The sequence below is a fragment of the Thamnophis sirtalis genome, unplaced genomic scaffold, assembly GCF_051295495.1.
Source record: "Thamnophis sirtalis isolate CommonGarterSnake01/CBP01778 unplaced genomic scaffold, rThaSir2_p1.2 scaffold_1, whole genome shotgun sequence".
NCBI classification, from domain to species: Eukaryota; Metazoa; Chordata; class Lepidosauria; order Squamata; family Natricidae; genus Thamnophis; species Thamnophis sirtalis.
In genome coordinates, this window is record NW_028261381.1 from 110624481 (window position 1) to 110641601 (window position 17121).

Below are 17121 nucleotides of genomic sequence, written 5' to 3' on the forward strand. Positions count from 1 at the left end.
CTGAGATTAACACACAATGTGTTTGTACTCAATAGTGTTCACACCAGTGGTGGGTTCCTACCAGTCCAGACAAGTTTGGACCTGGAACAGTAGCAACCCAGACCTGCCATGCCCCTGAACTGGTTCTCCTACACGGTGCCATGATCTTGATTTTCAGTTCTGCGCATGCACAGAACAATTTTTATTGCACAAATTTCATTTTTATCATTTTTAAATGTTTTGCGCATGCACAGACCTACTATGAACAAATGCTCATAATTTTTTTGCGCGCGCACCAAACCGGCAGTAATGCCGGGAGCAACCAACCCCTAGTTCACACCCTGTTTGACAAAAACAATTTAAGGATGGCAGAGTGGTGGCAGGATAGCATTCAACTCATATTCGGACATATTTCATACATATTTCTATTCTAGGGCAGGACACAAAGAGAATCTGATGCAATTGATGATGATTAAGTATTGATCCAGGATTGTGATCACAATATTTTTGCATAGAGATGCTTGAGTGGGAAAATCATCCAGCCAATGTACCTGCCTCTGTTCAAAGGCAAAGTGGCCCAGATTGGAAAAATGAAGTTATCCTTCCTGAAGTTATTGCTGCAGCACTTCAGTGATCAAACATCAATAAGTAAATGGCAAGTGAAAAGTTCATGACTATTATGAGGAAATTGACGCAATACATTCTTCCCACTTGGTCACGGTAAGAAGCCAGGTTCAAATGAAGCAGCTCAAGGAATTATGAAAAAGCAGCCAGCAAACAAAAATATGAAAAGGCAGCAGTGCAAACATCTTATACAAACCCTTTGGATGCCTTCTTAACATCAGTATTGTTATTAAAGATTCTGAACTCTAAGCTAGGAAGACGCAATGGGAGTTGGGCAGCATTCAGGTTTGACAGAAATAAATACAAGTGGCCCTCAGATTATGATTGCTTCTTAAGCAACTTATGATGGTGCAGAACAAGGGGGACTTAAAATGGAAGTACCACCCATTCCAGCATCCCCAGTCACATGATTGGTGTTTAGCTCCTGATAAAGAGGTCGCAGTGAGCTCCGGTCATGTGATCATGATTTCCCGCATTCTCTGCTGGTGTTCCGCAAAGTCAATGGGGAAGTCAGAAGCCAGTCCCACTCCTGTTGCTTTTTCACCCGGCTGCATTCCATAGCACTGCCTATGGCACCTGTACACCTATACTTGCTCCCTAGAGCCATCCACAGCATGAACACCTGTTCATAATCCAGAGAAGCTGAGCACCCACCAATGCTCTGGACTATCTGTCCATAGCATCTTCCTATCCACCCCCATTTCTCAGTTGCAGTTTTCAGCCCTGGGACTCTTGCCTCTTTCTACTTTACAGCCCACACAGTCCTGGAGTAACAATCACAACCAGAGTTGCCATTGCTAAGTTGCCATTGCTAAGCTATGCAGACAGCTGACATTGCACTTTATACAGCATTATTTAGCAAAAGGGATTCTTGCCATTAGCAATAGCAATAGCAGTTAGACTTATATAACGCTTCATAGGGCTTTCAGTCCTCTCTAAGCGGTTTACAGAGTCAGCATATCGCCCCCACAGTCTGGGTCCTCATTTCACTCAGCTCGGAAGGATGGAAGGCCATTGTAACTCAAGAACTATATGCAGTGTTTCCACTAATAAAAACCATCCCTAAAATGATTTTTAAAAACATTTGCAGTGTTCCTGCCTTACATAAAAAAACAACCTTGAAACCACCAGGGAATGTGTATATATACCTTGAAAAGGCCTTGTGTTTGCCAACCAACCGAAACTTAGGACGATGCAGTGAGTGGGCATATCTTGGCATATTTGTATAGTTTCATACTTAAATAATCCGGTCCCAAATTGTTGATGATTTTTATTTGTTTAGTAACCAGAATCTGTCATCCAATATAGTATCATATCACTAGAATTAGCTGTCTCTGCTAAATCTATTGTTGACATTTTTTATTGACATTTTGAGCCTGGCAGAAAAGGCATTTCTTCAAATAAAAGACACTGGCGTGGGAGTAGGTTTTTCTGCCACATGAAACTTCTGAAAACCAATTCCAATGAGAGTGCAAGAATTGCAACATATCAAGCAACACTACTAGATCATATAATACTTAATATGTCAATAATAAAAATAAGCAAGTACACTACGAAGCATAATGACCTCACTGGAAAAAAATATTTGTGCGATGCAAATTTTAAAAGAGCTATACTTATTTTGAATCTTGCCCATCCGTAGGTTTGTTTTTTAAATTGGCTGATCTGATTCATTCTGCCAGGGAGACTGACTGACTGGTCTCTTTGTTTCTTCTCCTATAAGAAGTGTTAAGAAACAAAGGTTCAGGGTGGGTCATTTTGCATTCTGCTGTTGGTTGGGCTGCCTTGGAGATTAATAATCAGCCCACAATGCTTTCACTACAGTAAGTAGCTAAAATGCTCCCACTTACATATAAAGTTCTATATAGCTTGAGAGCCAGATCTTTGATGGAGCCCCTCATCTCTCATGTACCGTATCTGTCCAACAATTACCACAGAGGTGAGATGCCCATCTGAAACTGCTACATTGGTAATAACTTGCTATGTACAGCCCAAAGAGAGAGAGCATTCTCAATACAGGACTTTGGCCATAAACTTCTCTCTTTGCTCAGGGATTGATATCTGTGTGCCCAATCTCTGAATCCCTACAATTATTTTGCTCAGTGTATCACTGCAGCTGCTATTATGTTCTATTGCATAGATTTACCTATTCTTATTTTGCATGCTTTCCTTGGTTAGTTTTCCCAATATTGGGAAATCTCTCAATATGGGGCTAATACAATCCAGTATCAGATTACTTCTGTGAAAAATTGGAGTGGGTTTTTTTTTTTGTCCTTTCTACAACAGTTCAAGATTTTCAAGACAGATGTTAACAAATATTCCATCAAGCAACAGATCAAGCAAAAGTCCTCTGTTCTTGGGGGGATGTGCTACAATTACATTTCACTGTGGGAGAAACAGCACGGCTACTAATAAATAGATCGATGCTTGTGTTTTATCTGAAAAGTCATTTTATTAAAAGGAGATAAAAATGAATTGGTTTTTAATCTTAGAAAGTGATTTAAACCATAGAAGAGTGTTGCTTACTTTTTGTTGTTGATATGTACTAGAAAGCATCTCTTCAGAATTGCATCCCCTCCTGCTGCATCTAGAAGGAAAATGCATTGTATTTGTGGGCTCTATATTGCATGTACTGTATGTATTTGATTTGACACTCTCATTTTATGGCAGGAATTGATGATTTCCCCCTAATATCCCTGCTTTGATCCATATATTGTTACTGTTGTATTTATGAAGGGAAGGAAGAAGGGGATATCCTGAATCATAAAGGAGTCACAGAAAATGTAACAAGCGCAACATCAGCAACCAAACAAACAACAAGTACAAATAAACATGGTACAAAGTATGTTTCATGGCATACGTATCTGATAAATCTGTTTGGAGGAAAGTCCTATTGAGCTAGGTGGGCTTACTCAAAGATTAGTGGGTTCTTTTCACAAGAGAAGGAAAACTATGCTAGAGTAGGTACTATATATTGAATGAATTTGTTAGATGCTGAAAGTTCCCTGTTAGATTTGGAAAAGAAATTCAAAGGTTCAGAGGAATTAATAATTCATACATACTTACAACTTTTACAGTATCAAAACAACAAACCATATCTTCAAATTAGCAATATAGCCATCTCCATTGAATGGCTTTATTTATTTATTTATTTATTTAGTTGTTGTTGTTACAAAGCCGTGTCCAACCCACTGCGATCCCATGGACAACATTCCTCCAGGCCTTCCTGTCTTCTACCATCCTCTGGAGTCCATTTAAGCTCACGCCTACTGCTTCAGTGACTCCATCCAGCCACCTCACTCTCTTTCACCCCGTTCTTCTTTTGCCCTCAATCATTCCCAGCATTAGGCTCTTCTCCAGTGAGAAGTTAGTTGACTAGTAATTAATTAGTTAGTATGCCAGCTGACTCCCGTTAACTCTAGTCATCTCAAAAATATTAAAAACGAGAGCGGGAAAACCAGAAATAGACCAAATTAAAAGAGTAAAAGACAGCAAGAATGACAAAAACCAGATGGGAAGTAAAAGAACCAAAGCCGCAGAGTCCAAAGGGGGTTTCGCCCTCCCTTGTCAAAAGCCTGGGCAAAGAGCCAGGTCTTCAAGCCCTTCAAAATACCACCAGCATGGGGGCTATTCAGACCTTGGGTGGGTTATGATGACCCCATTCCAGAGGGCATACTAATGGTAGCACTAGAAAGCCACAATGCCTCTTTTGTCAGGGTTCCCATTTTATCTTCACACGTCTGTTGAACGGCAGGCATGAATGGCAGTTGCAAGTGTTCTCTTTTGCAGTTTCTTCTTTAACAAGCTTTCTTTGTGGTCTCTCTGAAATAGACCCTTAAAGGGTTTTACATCTTAATCAGTCATGTAAAATACATCCCAAAAATATCAAACCGGCTTTCCTTATGCTGTGAATTTGGACTCTCGGGTGTAAAGGAAGCCTTTACTGGACTTAAAGAAAATTGTTCATCCACTGGATGGGAAGAATAAGATTTTTGCCCAGTTTTACATACTGCATTTAATAAGAACTTTCCCCCTGGATACAGGTACCTTTTGAAGACATGGCAACAAGACCATGTTTAAACAAAGGGATAAGCTTCCTTCGATCATTTTTAAAAAAATTCAGATTATTTAAAAATTATTGGATAAAACAGATCTTGGAGGACTTCTGAAAGATAACTCCAATTTCCAATCCCAATTTTTCCAGTCACCAAACTAATGCTAGCAATCAATAGAGTTGCTAGAGAATTAAGTTCCTGAACAATCTTGAGCACAGTGAGGAGAACAAAGTAGAATCTGTGACTTAATTTTTTTTTAATAGATTGATATCGATAGGAAGAAGGAGCATTAAGTATGCTTGCTGTCTTTAGTTATGTAATACAGTTGGGAAACAAAATAAAACTATTAAGATTTATGATTACAACAATAAAATTAATACAAACTGAACAAAACTAAAACCGTAGAAAAAAGCAGAAGAGGGAAAAATACAAAAATAGAAAAAATATAATAAATAGAAAAAATATATAAAGAAATGACTTTGCACCTTCATCACAACAAGTATAAACAATTAATCCCTTCCAATAATGTTGTAGAATTTTAAATCTTTTCATTTTTCCTTTATCCCTTGTCACAAAATTCTTCAACACTTTAACAAGCCTCTTTTGTAAAATTGATATAGGAAAATTATTCAGATCATTTTCTTGGTTTGTTTGTTTGTATATCCTTTTTTAATTATTAAAACATCAGTCAGTGTGTCCGGTGCAACATCTTTTTCCATGTCAGCCTGTCATTTTTAAATCTAGCTTCAATTTAGTCTCAATCTTATCAGGCAGAACTTCAAAAAATCATTTTATTTAAAACCACACAATTTAAGGTGACAATTATACCAAAGCTCTTTTCTCCACCTGAACTCTGTGAGGTAAGTTGGTCTGAAAATTTAAGCAGGATGGGTATTTCCTTGTCTCCCACAGCTCTAAACTAATCAGAGACCACTGTTTCATGGACTCCCCACAGGGAGCAACTGTTTGGAGCACTTGTGGGCAATCTCAAGTCCTATCTTGGTCTGAAGAAGAATTACGAAGCGTTGGTCTGCTTCCCAGCTCTTCATTCCGCTATGTCATTAGCTTCAGCCCAGAGGTGGGTTGTCAATTTTTCTACTACCGGTTTGGGCACATGCGCAGAAGCATCCAGGCAGGTGGGCTGAGCCTCCCGCTGCCGTTACTACCAGTTTGCCCGATCCAGGCCAAACCGGCAACAACCCACCTCTGCTTCAGCCTATCATTTTTTCCTTGGAAATCAGAATCTGTGACTTAAATGTGAGATTTTGGATGCTGGTAAAATACTTCATTATCAACTTTTTAGCAGGTGCTCCCTTTATCTTGTTATAATGTTATTGTCAGAGTTTTGGCAGCACGACTATTATTATGAGATAAACCCAAGAGCAGCACACAGCACACAGAGCCTTTAGACAATTAATAGTGGTTTATATATCTCTATATAAACCAGTATTTATATACAGATATATCTGAGAGAGAGTATGTCTGTGTATGTATATATAGAGAGAGAGAGAGAGGGAGGGAGGGAGGGAGGGAGGGAGGGAGGGAGGGAGGGAGGGAGGGAGGGAGAGAGAGAGAGAGAGAGAGAGAGAGAGAGAGAGAGAGAGAGAGAGAGAGAGAGAGAGAGAGAGAGAGAGAGAGAGAGAGAGAGAGAGAGATGCCCTCTAATGGCCACCTATATATATAGAAACCTCATTGAATCAGTTGCCAGTTTACATCAGCTGGCAGCTATTAAATCCTCAGTACCTGACAGTTCTTTTGGGAGGTTGAAGAACTGGTAAAAACTAGCCAGAAGGACTATGACACCACAATCTGCAGATATGAACTGAGTTCAAAATGCATATTTCAGTTGTTTCAAGTTGTACATTATACAGAAGACTGATGGCAAAGTGGTTAGAATGCAGTATTGCAGGCTATCTCTGCCAATTGCCAGCAGTTCAATTCTGACCGGCAAGTTTAAACCTCCTAGAGAGGACTGTAATGCACTGTGATGCAGTATATAAGTCTAAGTGCTATTACTATTGGTATGTTCTGTATTGTTGAATTCTTTATAGAACTTACAGCACCTTAAAATTCCAAATGCTGATGCTGTGACAACTAAAAATGTACCAAATTCCTGTTGGTATTATACAGATAGAGCTGGTACAAGCTGCCCAAGAGGGATCTACGTAACATAAAAATTGTACTCTCATTGCTCACAAGCAATATTTACGTCTTAATGCATCTTGTTGGCAACAAATGGAGCAATTACCTCATGCTGGTAACAAGGCTAAAGCATTTACTGTACTTTCAAATAGAATTTTTGATGCCGACATGAAAAAGTTATTTACATATGAATTATAGGGAAAGTGTACAAAATTGATTTCAGGTGTTGTGGCTCAGCATAGTGTTACATGAAATTTCCTTCCTGCTGAAACTCTTAAATAACTAGGGTCCTTACTGGGTCCTTACCTTTTGACATGCTGTTGCACACCAAATGCGGATTTTATATTTCACTTTTATGTTTTCTATGTTGTTTTATTTTGCTTAAGAGTAGTGATGTTGTATTTTGATTCTACCATATTTATAACCATGGGACACATGGTCCCAAGCATATTGACAGAGATGAAAGAAGTAATCAGGACAGATTTTGCTTTGAGGTCAGGAAAAGGGGGACCTAGTTTAAGTAAGAAGATAGAATGGACTCTTCTCTAATGTCTTCTCTGCCTAATTGTCTGTCTGATTGTTTGTCTAGCAAATTTATGATTGTCTGTTTATCTAGCCAATTTATATGACTGTCCATCTCATAAAAAGTGACACTGGACACCATATGATAAAACATATTATCAAAACTTACTACAAGAAATCAGAATATTGTTGATTTGGGGGTGATACGTTTAACCTAAGCTTTAAAGACAGCTTGCAAGCTGCGGTTACTGAAGAAATCTTGTTATTGGAACAGAATCCAAACAATACTGACTGTGGAAAAACTGCAATGATTCCCAGAATAGGTTTAAGGTATTGATGATAAGCTTGAGAGCTTAATATTTGAGGCAGTTTCCCCCCCCAATTATACACTTCTCCAGATGACAATTCTTAGCTATGGCATCTCAGCATGAAATACCTCTACAAGAAGGCTTGTGCCATTGTTGATATTTTGAAGGGCAACAAACGAAGACATATTAATTCAAATTTTCAAGTTTATTGATGGTGGTTTATTTCGTGTTTCTTCCTTTACCAAGGGTATTATTTCCATATTTGATAATTGCTGCTGAATTGTCATAAGATTTATGGTTTCATGTTTAATTTGTTTGCATTAATTGCATTCTACCTGAAATTTGTTGGCATCCGTCAAGGTAGATATATTTAAATGAGAAAATAAATAATTGGCAAATAAAAGCTAGGCAGCTAGCTTAAGGGAGAGACTGACAATGATAATTTGCCTGCTCTCTCAACAATATTTTAATTCAGGGGAAAGTATGTTTTTTTTAAATGAACACCATGAGGTGTTCATTCAAGCAAAACCCTCATCATTTTAAAAAAATGGGAGTTAATGATGTCTTATAAAAGACACAATTTATCTTTTCCCAATACTTCTTCTGTGCATTTCTAATCTACTCTGATATATAATACACACATCTATCTATCTATCTATCTATCTATCTATCTATCTATCTATCTATCTATCTATCTATCTATCTATCTATCTATCTACCTACCTACCTACCTACCTACCTACCTACCTACCTACCTACCTACCTACCTACCTATCTATCCATATGCCTCTGACTTGGTGCTGACTCCTGGTGCTACCTGGACTAGTTCTCTTGCATATGTAAGAATAAATACCACTGCTTATGTTCTGAATGAAAGAATGGGTTGCATGGATGGAGTGCCATCTAATGGCCACTTGCTGATGGTTGCATAAATGGAAAAGGATTTTTGTGAGGAATTAGATGAGAGGCACATTAGTTTCTTCACATGTCTTAGATACTTAATTGTCACAAGCATTTTAAAATAAATTTTATTTCTCATCTATTTTTACATGACAACTGTTTAGCCATCTGGACAAACAGTACACTGAATAAATGTAGTATTATTTTGTTGGCTTTTGTTATTTTAAAAATGTATCTGTAAACAGTTTGTTTTATTAGACTCCCTCAAATAATAAAATAGTTAAAACGTGAGTTAAATATCCACACTAAATGCCACAGAATTTTGAAAGCTTCATTAAAATTGCTTTTGTAAAGATTGAGCTTTTCTTGGCTTTCGCGATGAAATTCTCTGAACAAAGATGTTTCTAACCAGGATTCTTTCACCACCATAGTTTCTCTAAAACTAATCAGCATTGAGGTCCTACATTATTTCCTTTAATGACAACACCATTATATTATATTGTATTGTATTGTATTGTATTGTATTGTATTGTATTGTATTGTATTGTATTGTATTGTATTGCATTGTATTGTATTATATCATATCATATCATACCATATCATATTAATATATTATAATATAATATATTAAACAAGAAATGGCACTCAAGGTGGGTTCCGGCTGCCATTACTATTGATTCAGTAGTAAAAAAAAAATCACACGTGAGCATTTTCATTTAAAGTTATCGGTGCATGCGCACAACATTTAAAAATGAATAAAAATGACATTATCAAAATGGCGATTGTTCTGTGCATGTGCAGAACAGAAAATCAAGATGGTGCCCCCGATCATAGAACTGGTATAGTCACGCGTGCGCTGGAATTACTCCCTATTCAGACAAACCGGACAAAATGGATATGAACCCACCTCTGATTCAAGGTCAATACTTGTATTTTGAACCAGACTCAGAATGACTATGACCATCGGAAGGATGGAAAGCTGAGTCAATCTTGAGCCAGTCAGGATAGAACTACTGACTGTTGGCAGAATTAACTTGCAATACTGCATTCTAACTACTGCACTACCAACGCTCAGAATCAGTGTTTTTACTCTTTTCTCCTAAACATGATCTTCAATATATTAATTTAGATAACAACATTCCTTTACCGAGCAGGAAAATATTAGACAGCAATGCAGTAGATTTTATTTTTTACATTTCCCAATAAAGGTCAGGGGAATGAACTATTCAATTACATTATACTTCAGGAATAATGAGATACGAAACAGAGAAATAAATGTGGGATAAATACAATGGAAATAAGTAAACATTTGGTTTCAAAATAGAGCCTTTTTAACATTCTGTTCCCATGTTTATTGGCCATCCATCCTGGGTTTTTTATTTCAATGCCGATCACATGAGCCAAGTCCCTTAATTTTGATCTCATGACCTTAGGGATTCTGCAACCATCATAAGCTGGTAGGAGGAAAGATTCAAAAGAACTAACCTGCTGATTGTCTGAAACCAAAGGATGTCAAGGGGCAGCAAATGCCAAAAGCAAACTCATACTATTCCAGTGCCAGTTCCACCTTTTTGTATGTGTGTCGTGATGTTGCATGCTTGTACAAAAACATGATGGTTCCATCATGTTGCTGGTTTCATTATTTAAACAAAATTGACCGATGCCTTGTGGGAATTCCCAACTCTTGCAAGATCTGATACATTTTTTTTACGCACTCACCCAAAAGCAACAGCTTGCATGTCTCTGCACTAAAAGCATGGGAGAAAAAAGCTTAGGTATTAACTGCTTCACACACACACACACACACACACACACACACACACCACCACATCACATCACATAACATCACATGTTAAAGAGCATATATGTATTTGTCAACCCATTCTTAACCAGTGTAGTGGGTTGCGGTCCATTATTTTCAATGAGGAGGTCTTCATCCTGCAGTGGATTGATATAACACACTGAGAGAGAGAGATACCACTGATTCCTCTCTTTGAAAACAGTATGACTGCTGTTTTCAATACTTTGAAAAGGTATTGCTGCTGTTTCCACAGTGTTTTCTAAATAAATTTAATCAATTAGAGTTCAGAAAGTTTATTTTCTTGAATTTCTATTTCTACTTTTGGTTTGTTACAACAGACAAAGATAAAGGAAAGAGGAAATAGAAAGAAAAGAGCAGAAAGGGGGGGAAGAAGTTTTTTTCTTTTCATCAAAGCTCTCCATAGTTCTATCACCTGGAAGATTTCATAAAGGCAAGATGGCAACTGATTGTGCAAAATGGAAGCTGCATAGGTTGTAACAGCCATCTTGATTTTTTTAACCTTCTCTGTAGACATCCCAGGCTTTTCATGTGACATTTGTTGCAAGTTCCATTTGAATGAACCTAGTTATTCGTTTAAAAACTCTATTCTGTAGTAGGTACAGTTTTTAAAACAACTTCAGAACTTACCCTAAACTACTAATTACTATAGCACTGTGATGGTGAACCTATGGCACGTGTGCCAGAAGTGGCATGCACAGCTCTCTCTGTGGGCATGCGCACCGTCGCCAGCTGCTTTTCTGGTTTCTGGCACACGTATGCGCACTGCCAGTTGGTCTTTGTGCGTGCCTGGAAACCCGAAAGCCAGGTTTACGGGCGTGCAAAGACCAGTTGGCCAGCATGCATGTGCACAGTGGGAATCCAGAGACCAGGTGGCCAGCTCATGCATGCGCAGCTGGTCTTTGAATTTCGGGTGCACACATGCACACACACATTCCGGGTTTTGGCACTCAGTGTCAAAAAGATTCAACATCACTGCTATAGCACATTCCTGAAATCTACCAATGCATACCTAAATGAAGATAACAGAGCCCAGGTGACTAATAAAAGACACTTTTAACATAGGACTGATTAGTTTTGAGCCCCATGTTCAACTTTATTCTAAAGTGTGCCTCAGCCTTTGGGAACATCACGGAAGAAATTGCTGAGAGCCTCAGAGGGAGTCAGAGAAAATTGATCCTCTTTCTAGCATGTTCATTTCTACTACCTGAGGTTTCAATCTATAATTCATTCGGTTTCTCAGATTTGAACACAAAATTTTATCGCCTGTTTCCTTGACTGCCTTGCTATTTGTCACTGTGACAGGTGCTCGGCTTCTGAAAATGTTTGGTATCATTTATATGGGTTTGTGATCCGAAATATAAGAGGAAACAGTTGAGAATGAAGAGCAATTGTCATGCCTCTACAGTATTTTGCTGGATGAATGGGCAGCTTTACCATTTATGATCAGATTCATAGCTTTGTCAATGACGTATGACAATGTAACTTCACTTTGTCCTACTGGAATGAACAAATTGTTGACAAACTGATTCAATGAAAAGGAGGGGGGGAGGCCTTTACTGCTGTTTCCTTATGTAGTAACCCATAGAAATAGATCCGTACAATAAATAAGAATTGCTCACACATATGTGCTAGTCGTTCCTGATTCTAGGAGGCTGTGCTCATCTCAGTTTCAAAGCTGAAGAGCCAGCACTGTCTGAAGACATCTCCGTGGTCATGTGACCGGCATGACTCAATGCCGAAAGTGCACAGGACGCTACTACCTTCCCAGCAAAGGTGGTTCCTATTTTTCTACTTGCATTTGTATGTGCTTTCGAACTGCTAGGTTGGCAGAAGCTGGGACAAGTAACGGGAGCTCACTCCGTTTTGCAGCACTAGGGATTTGAACCACCGAACTGCTGACCTTTCTATCAACAAGCTCAGCGTCTAGCCACTGAGTCACTGCATCCCTTAAGAATTGCTTGGATCAATTTATATAGAGCAGCATACTATACAAACAACATAGGTTAAAGTATTCTACTGTGATGGAATAGTTTTCATGATAAAATGAAGTCTTACATTTGTGTCTCTGTTATATTGAAAATGCATGCTACCTCACTTTCCTTTCTTTCTTTGAATACTACTATTATAAAAAAAAACAAAGCACATGTCTTTAGTCAGATTAAATGCAAAACAAAGACACGTGTATATGATAATTTGGAATCCACTTTATTGCAATATTGTTCCCACTAATAGAATATTCTACATTATTCCATTCACTTTCCTAACTGGTGTTATTTTTTTCACCCTCTATTGTTTAATCGCACCGCATCCTCATTCAGCTGTTCAGTATACAGGGAGTCCTTGACTTACAACCATTCATTTACTGACTGTTCAAAATTACAAGGCATTGTAAAAAGTGACTTATGACCATTTTTCACATGATGGTTGCAGAATCCCTAAGGTCATGTGATCAAAATTCAGGCACTTGGCAACTGGCATATTGTCCCAGGGTCATGTGATCAGCACTGAAATAAAAAACCCAGGATGGATGGCCAATAAACATGGGAACAGAATGTTAAAAAGGCTCTTATTTTGAAACCAAATGTTTACTTATTTCCATTGTGTTTATCCCTCATTTATTTCTCTGTGCCTTATCTCATTATTCCTGAAGTATAATATAATTGAATAGTTCATTCCGCTGACCTTTATTGGGAAATGTATAAAATAAAATCTACTGCACTGCTGTTTCATATTTTCCTGCTCAGTAAAGAACAGCATCTAAATTAATATATTGAAGATCATGTTTAGGAGAAAAGAGTAAAAATACTGATTCTGAGCATTGGTAGTGCAATAGTTAGAATGCAGCATTGCAAGTTAATTCTGCCAACAGTCAGTAGTTCTATCCTGACTGGCTCAAGATTGACTCAGCTTTCCATCCTTCCGAGGTTGGTAAAATGAGGACCCAGATTATTGGGGTCAATAAAGCACTTATAGAGGGTTGTAAAGCACTATGAAGCAGTGTCTGTGTGTGTGTGTGTCTCTCTCTCTCTCTCTGTGTATAGATAGATGATAGATAGATAGATAGATAGATAGATAGATAGATGATATATATATAGATAGATAGATAGATAGATAGATAGATAGATAGATAGATAGATAGATAGATAGATAGATAGACAGACAGACAGACAGACAGACAGACAGACAGACAGATAGATAGATAGATGATAGACAGACAGACAGACAGACAGACATGCTATTACTATTGCTGGAAGAGATAATCATGAATAGGGGTGGGTGTGTATCCTATTTCTCTTTATAAAATACATTCTTTGAAGGACTTCCTTTTAAAAAAATGTTTATAAAGTCTTTTTCTTTGTAAAATTCTTGGTTGAATTACTGACTGTCTGAGATAAGAAAGACAAGCAGGGAATGAGCAGATAAGTCTATCTGTCATCTTGATGAATGCTGATCAGACTGTTAGCAAGGACAGTAATTAACAGGGGAGGAAAAGCTTGTCATTATCCTAAGGGTGAGTAATTATTTTTGACAGGTGATAATTAATGGTCTGGCAAAGTCAGCAAAAAATAATCCTTCAGTGTTGACTAAACTGGGATGCTACTGGAAACATTTTCTATGTTCTTTTCTTAAACATCCTTTAGGCTTTTAAGGCGCATGAAGAAATGATATTGGTGTATATGTGTACCTTGGAGGTTATTTCTATCAAAACTTTGCACATCTTTAATTTGTCAACTTCTTTGGGAAAAGAAAGAAGGCACTTGTATTTCATGCTTAACAATTTCTATCATTTGGTTGCTGCCAGTGATAGATGGAAAAAATGTAAAACACCTCTATAAGATGGGTAGCATGAGGTTTAATAAATAAATAAAATAAGAAACACAGAGATATCACCACAGCAAGCCTTTGGAGCAAGGAACCAAGTCAGCACTTAGCATAATAGCAATAGCAATAGCAATAGCAGTAGACTTATATACCGCTTCATAGGCCTTTCAGGCCTCTCTAAGCGGTTTACAGAGAGTCAGCATATTGCCCCCAACAATCTGGGTCCTCATTTTACCCACCTCGGAAGGATGGAAGGCTGAGTCAACCCTGAGCCGGTGAGATTTGAACCGCTGACCTGCTGATCTAGCAGTAGCCTGCAGTGCTGCATTTAACCACTGCGCCACCTTGGCTCTTAATGAATGGAAGGGCCCACGGACTGCAACTCAGGCAGAGGGAGAATAGAAGTGCCCCCAAATTTGGAAATCCTATTTGAGAAGATCATGAAAACAGTCTTGTTGAATTAGCCCGGCCTCATACACCATTATGGCTGTTTATTGGTATGGCATGTAGATGACAGCTCTTTTTCTATTGCCTCCAGATACTCTTGTCCTCAGTAGGATGTTGCCTGGTGACCATGCATTTTCCCTTTTGCAAACTCTCAATAAATAATTCTTGATACATCTATTTAATGGTGTTTTTTGCTGTTAGCAAATCTTGCATCAGGGCGTTATAATTAAGTACACTGAACTAGTGTGAGAGCTTCATTGTTGGAATAATGTTAAGTTTTGTTTTTTTCTTTCCTAAGCAATGATATATGGGTTTTGTGTTCAAAGATTAGATTCCATCTGGGTTCCTATAACATGCTAAGCAGCAAAAACAAATTAGCAAACACAACTGCTGTGTTCATTCATTCATTCATTTACCACATTCACCCATCTCACCTAAGTGACCTTCTTCACAGAACATGTGGAAATAGATGACTGAGATATAAGTGCATGTGTGTGTATGACTGAGACCCACTTTGGTGTAGAGATTAAAGTGCTAGATTATAAACTGAGAGACTATTGAGTTCTAGCATGAAAGTTGGATGGGTGACTTTGGGCAAGTCACTCAGCCCAACTGACCTCACAGGAAAAACAAAAAGTAGAATGCAAGATATATGTATTTCCCCCTCAAGTTTTACTAAATAAAGATGGAGTCTAACAACCATTACCACTAAAACAATAATATCGCTAAGCCCAAATAAATTTAGTGGCCAGAATCACATAATATGTTAAAACAAGTTCCACAAATCGAGTAGTATAATCACTCTCTACTGTGTGATGTAAACCCTCCCTCTGAGTCAAATGGCTTTGAAGAATCCCTTGGTGGATTTGGCTACATATATTCACTTGAATTGAAACAGGGATATCATTTAAGAATCATTTAATTCCAATGATGAAACTGAGATGGAACTAGTGGAAGGCATTTTATGGATATTGACTACAGGAGATATGACAACAACAGCTTCACTAGAAGAATCAGCTTTTTCCTGAAAATTATTTATCACTTATTTTTTGTAAATGTGTTTTTATTTTCCATTTTCATTTCGTACAGTCACATATATACTGTGCATAACCGGGGCCATATAACATTAAACAATAAACACAGCCATTCCTCTTGTCAACAATACCCCCCAAAATAGAAACCCAATGTACCTTTTCGACCCTCCATACACCCTTTCTTTTGCCCCCCTCCAACTTTCCATCTTCCCTCCAACATTCCCCTCTACCCTACTTCCCCTCCCCCTCTACCACTCCTCTCTCCCAGTACACTCCCTCCTTCCTTCTCACCCTCCCTCCCATCCTCTCTCCCACCCTCTCTACCCCTCTTTCTTCTATCCCTCTACTCCTCCCTTCGGTGTATTTCTACTATCTATTAATATATTCAGCTTGTCCTATTTTTACAGTGAAATTAAAGAGCAACAGTATACAAGTGCAGTCGCGTTACTTTAAAATATAACACATACTATATATCCCCCCTCCCCCCCTCCCCCCTAACACCCCACCTCCCTTCCCCCCCCCGACTTCCCAGAGCTTATACACGGTATAGGTTTTTAACAAATACAGTCTAAAATATATTAAGACAAAGGAAATAAAAAAAAGAAGTTAATAACATCTCTGCATTAAACTCAGCTTCTTCCTGTTGCACTAACTTTAAGCAGTTTAGATTATTCCTAATCTTAAACATAGGCTATCTGTAATTTCTTAGTCCCGTATTTGTTTTGTATATAGTCAATCCATTTTTTCCAGTCTCGTTTATATCTCTCATTTGAATGGTCTTTAAGATATGCCAATATTTTAGCCATCTTGGCTAGGTTTGTAACTTTCAATGTCCATTCTTGAGTTGTAGGCAAGTCTTCCTTCTTCCAGTATTGTGCCACCAACAGTCTTGCTGCCGTTATTAAGTGCAGAACCAAATTAGTCTCTACCGCTGTAAATTCAGTACATATACCTAGTAAAAATAACTGAGTAAACTTTATCCTTCTTTTAAAAATATTTTGCATAATCCACCACATTTTTATCCAAAATGCCTTAACCTTTTGACAAGTCCACCATATATGAAAATATGTAGCATCGAGAGAACCACATCTCCAACATTTAGGCTGTACATTCGGGTACATAGAAGACAGCTTTTTAGGATCTAAAAAATTATTTATCACTTATGTATGGTTTATGTTATGCTTTTCAACTCTCTCTCACACTCTCTGTCTATCTTCCTTTTCAGGAGCTGACATAGTACAGTGGCTTATGAAGAATCTCAGTATTGAAGATCTAGGTAATATATTCATTAAATTCTAAGGAAGCATTATCTTGAGGCTCATCATTATAAAATGCAATGGTAAATGAGATGTAAAGCTGAAAAATCAAATATTTATTTAGAAGTTTTGATTGGGAAAGTGATTCCAAGCCAAAATTGATCTTGAAATGCTAAGTTAGATACCAGAATTTACTCTTCTTTATCTGGA

General features: G+C 37.9%; 1 protein-coding gene across 5 annotated transcripts in view; it reads left to right on the plus strand.

The window, feature by feature from the left end:
* Positions 1 to 17121, plus strand: part of RGS6 (regulator of G protein signaling 6) — a 279182-nt gene that overhangs the window by 153286 nt on the left and 108775 nt on the right. For all 5 annotated transcript variants that reach the window (XR_015697540.1, XM_087721775.1, XM_087721784.1 and 2 more), the window contains one exon: positions 16881 to 16931. Coding sequence is in view for 4 of the 5 variants with exons in the window: in XM_087721775.1 (XP_087577901.1) it covers positions 16881 to 16931 (51 nt within the window). In the remaining variant the exon portion in view is untranslated. The remainder of the gene's footprint in view (positions 1 to 16880; positions 16932 to 17121) is intronic.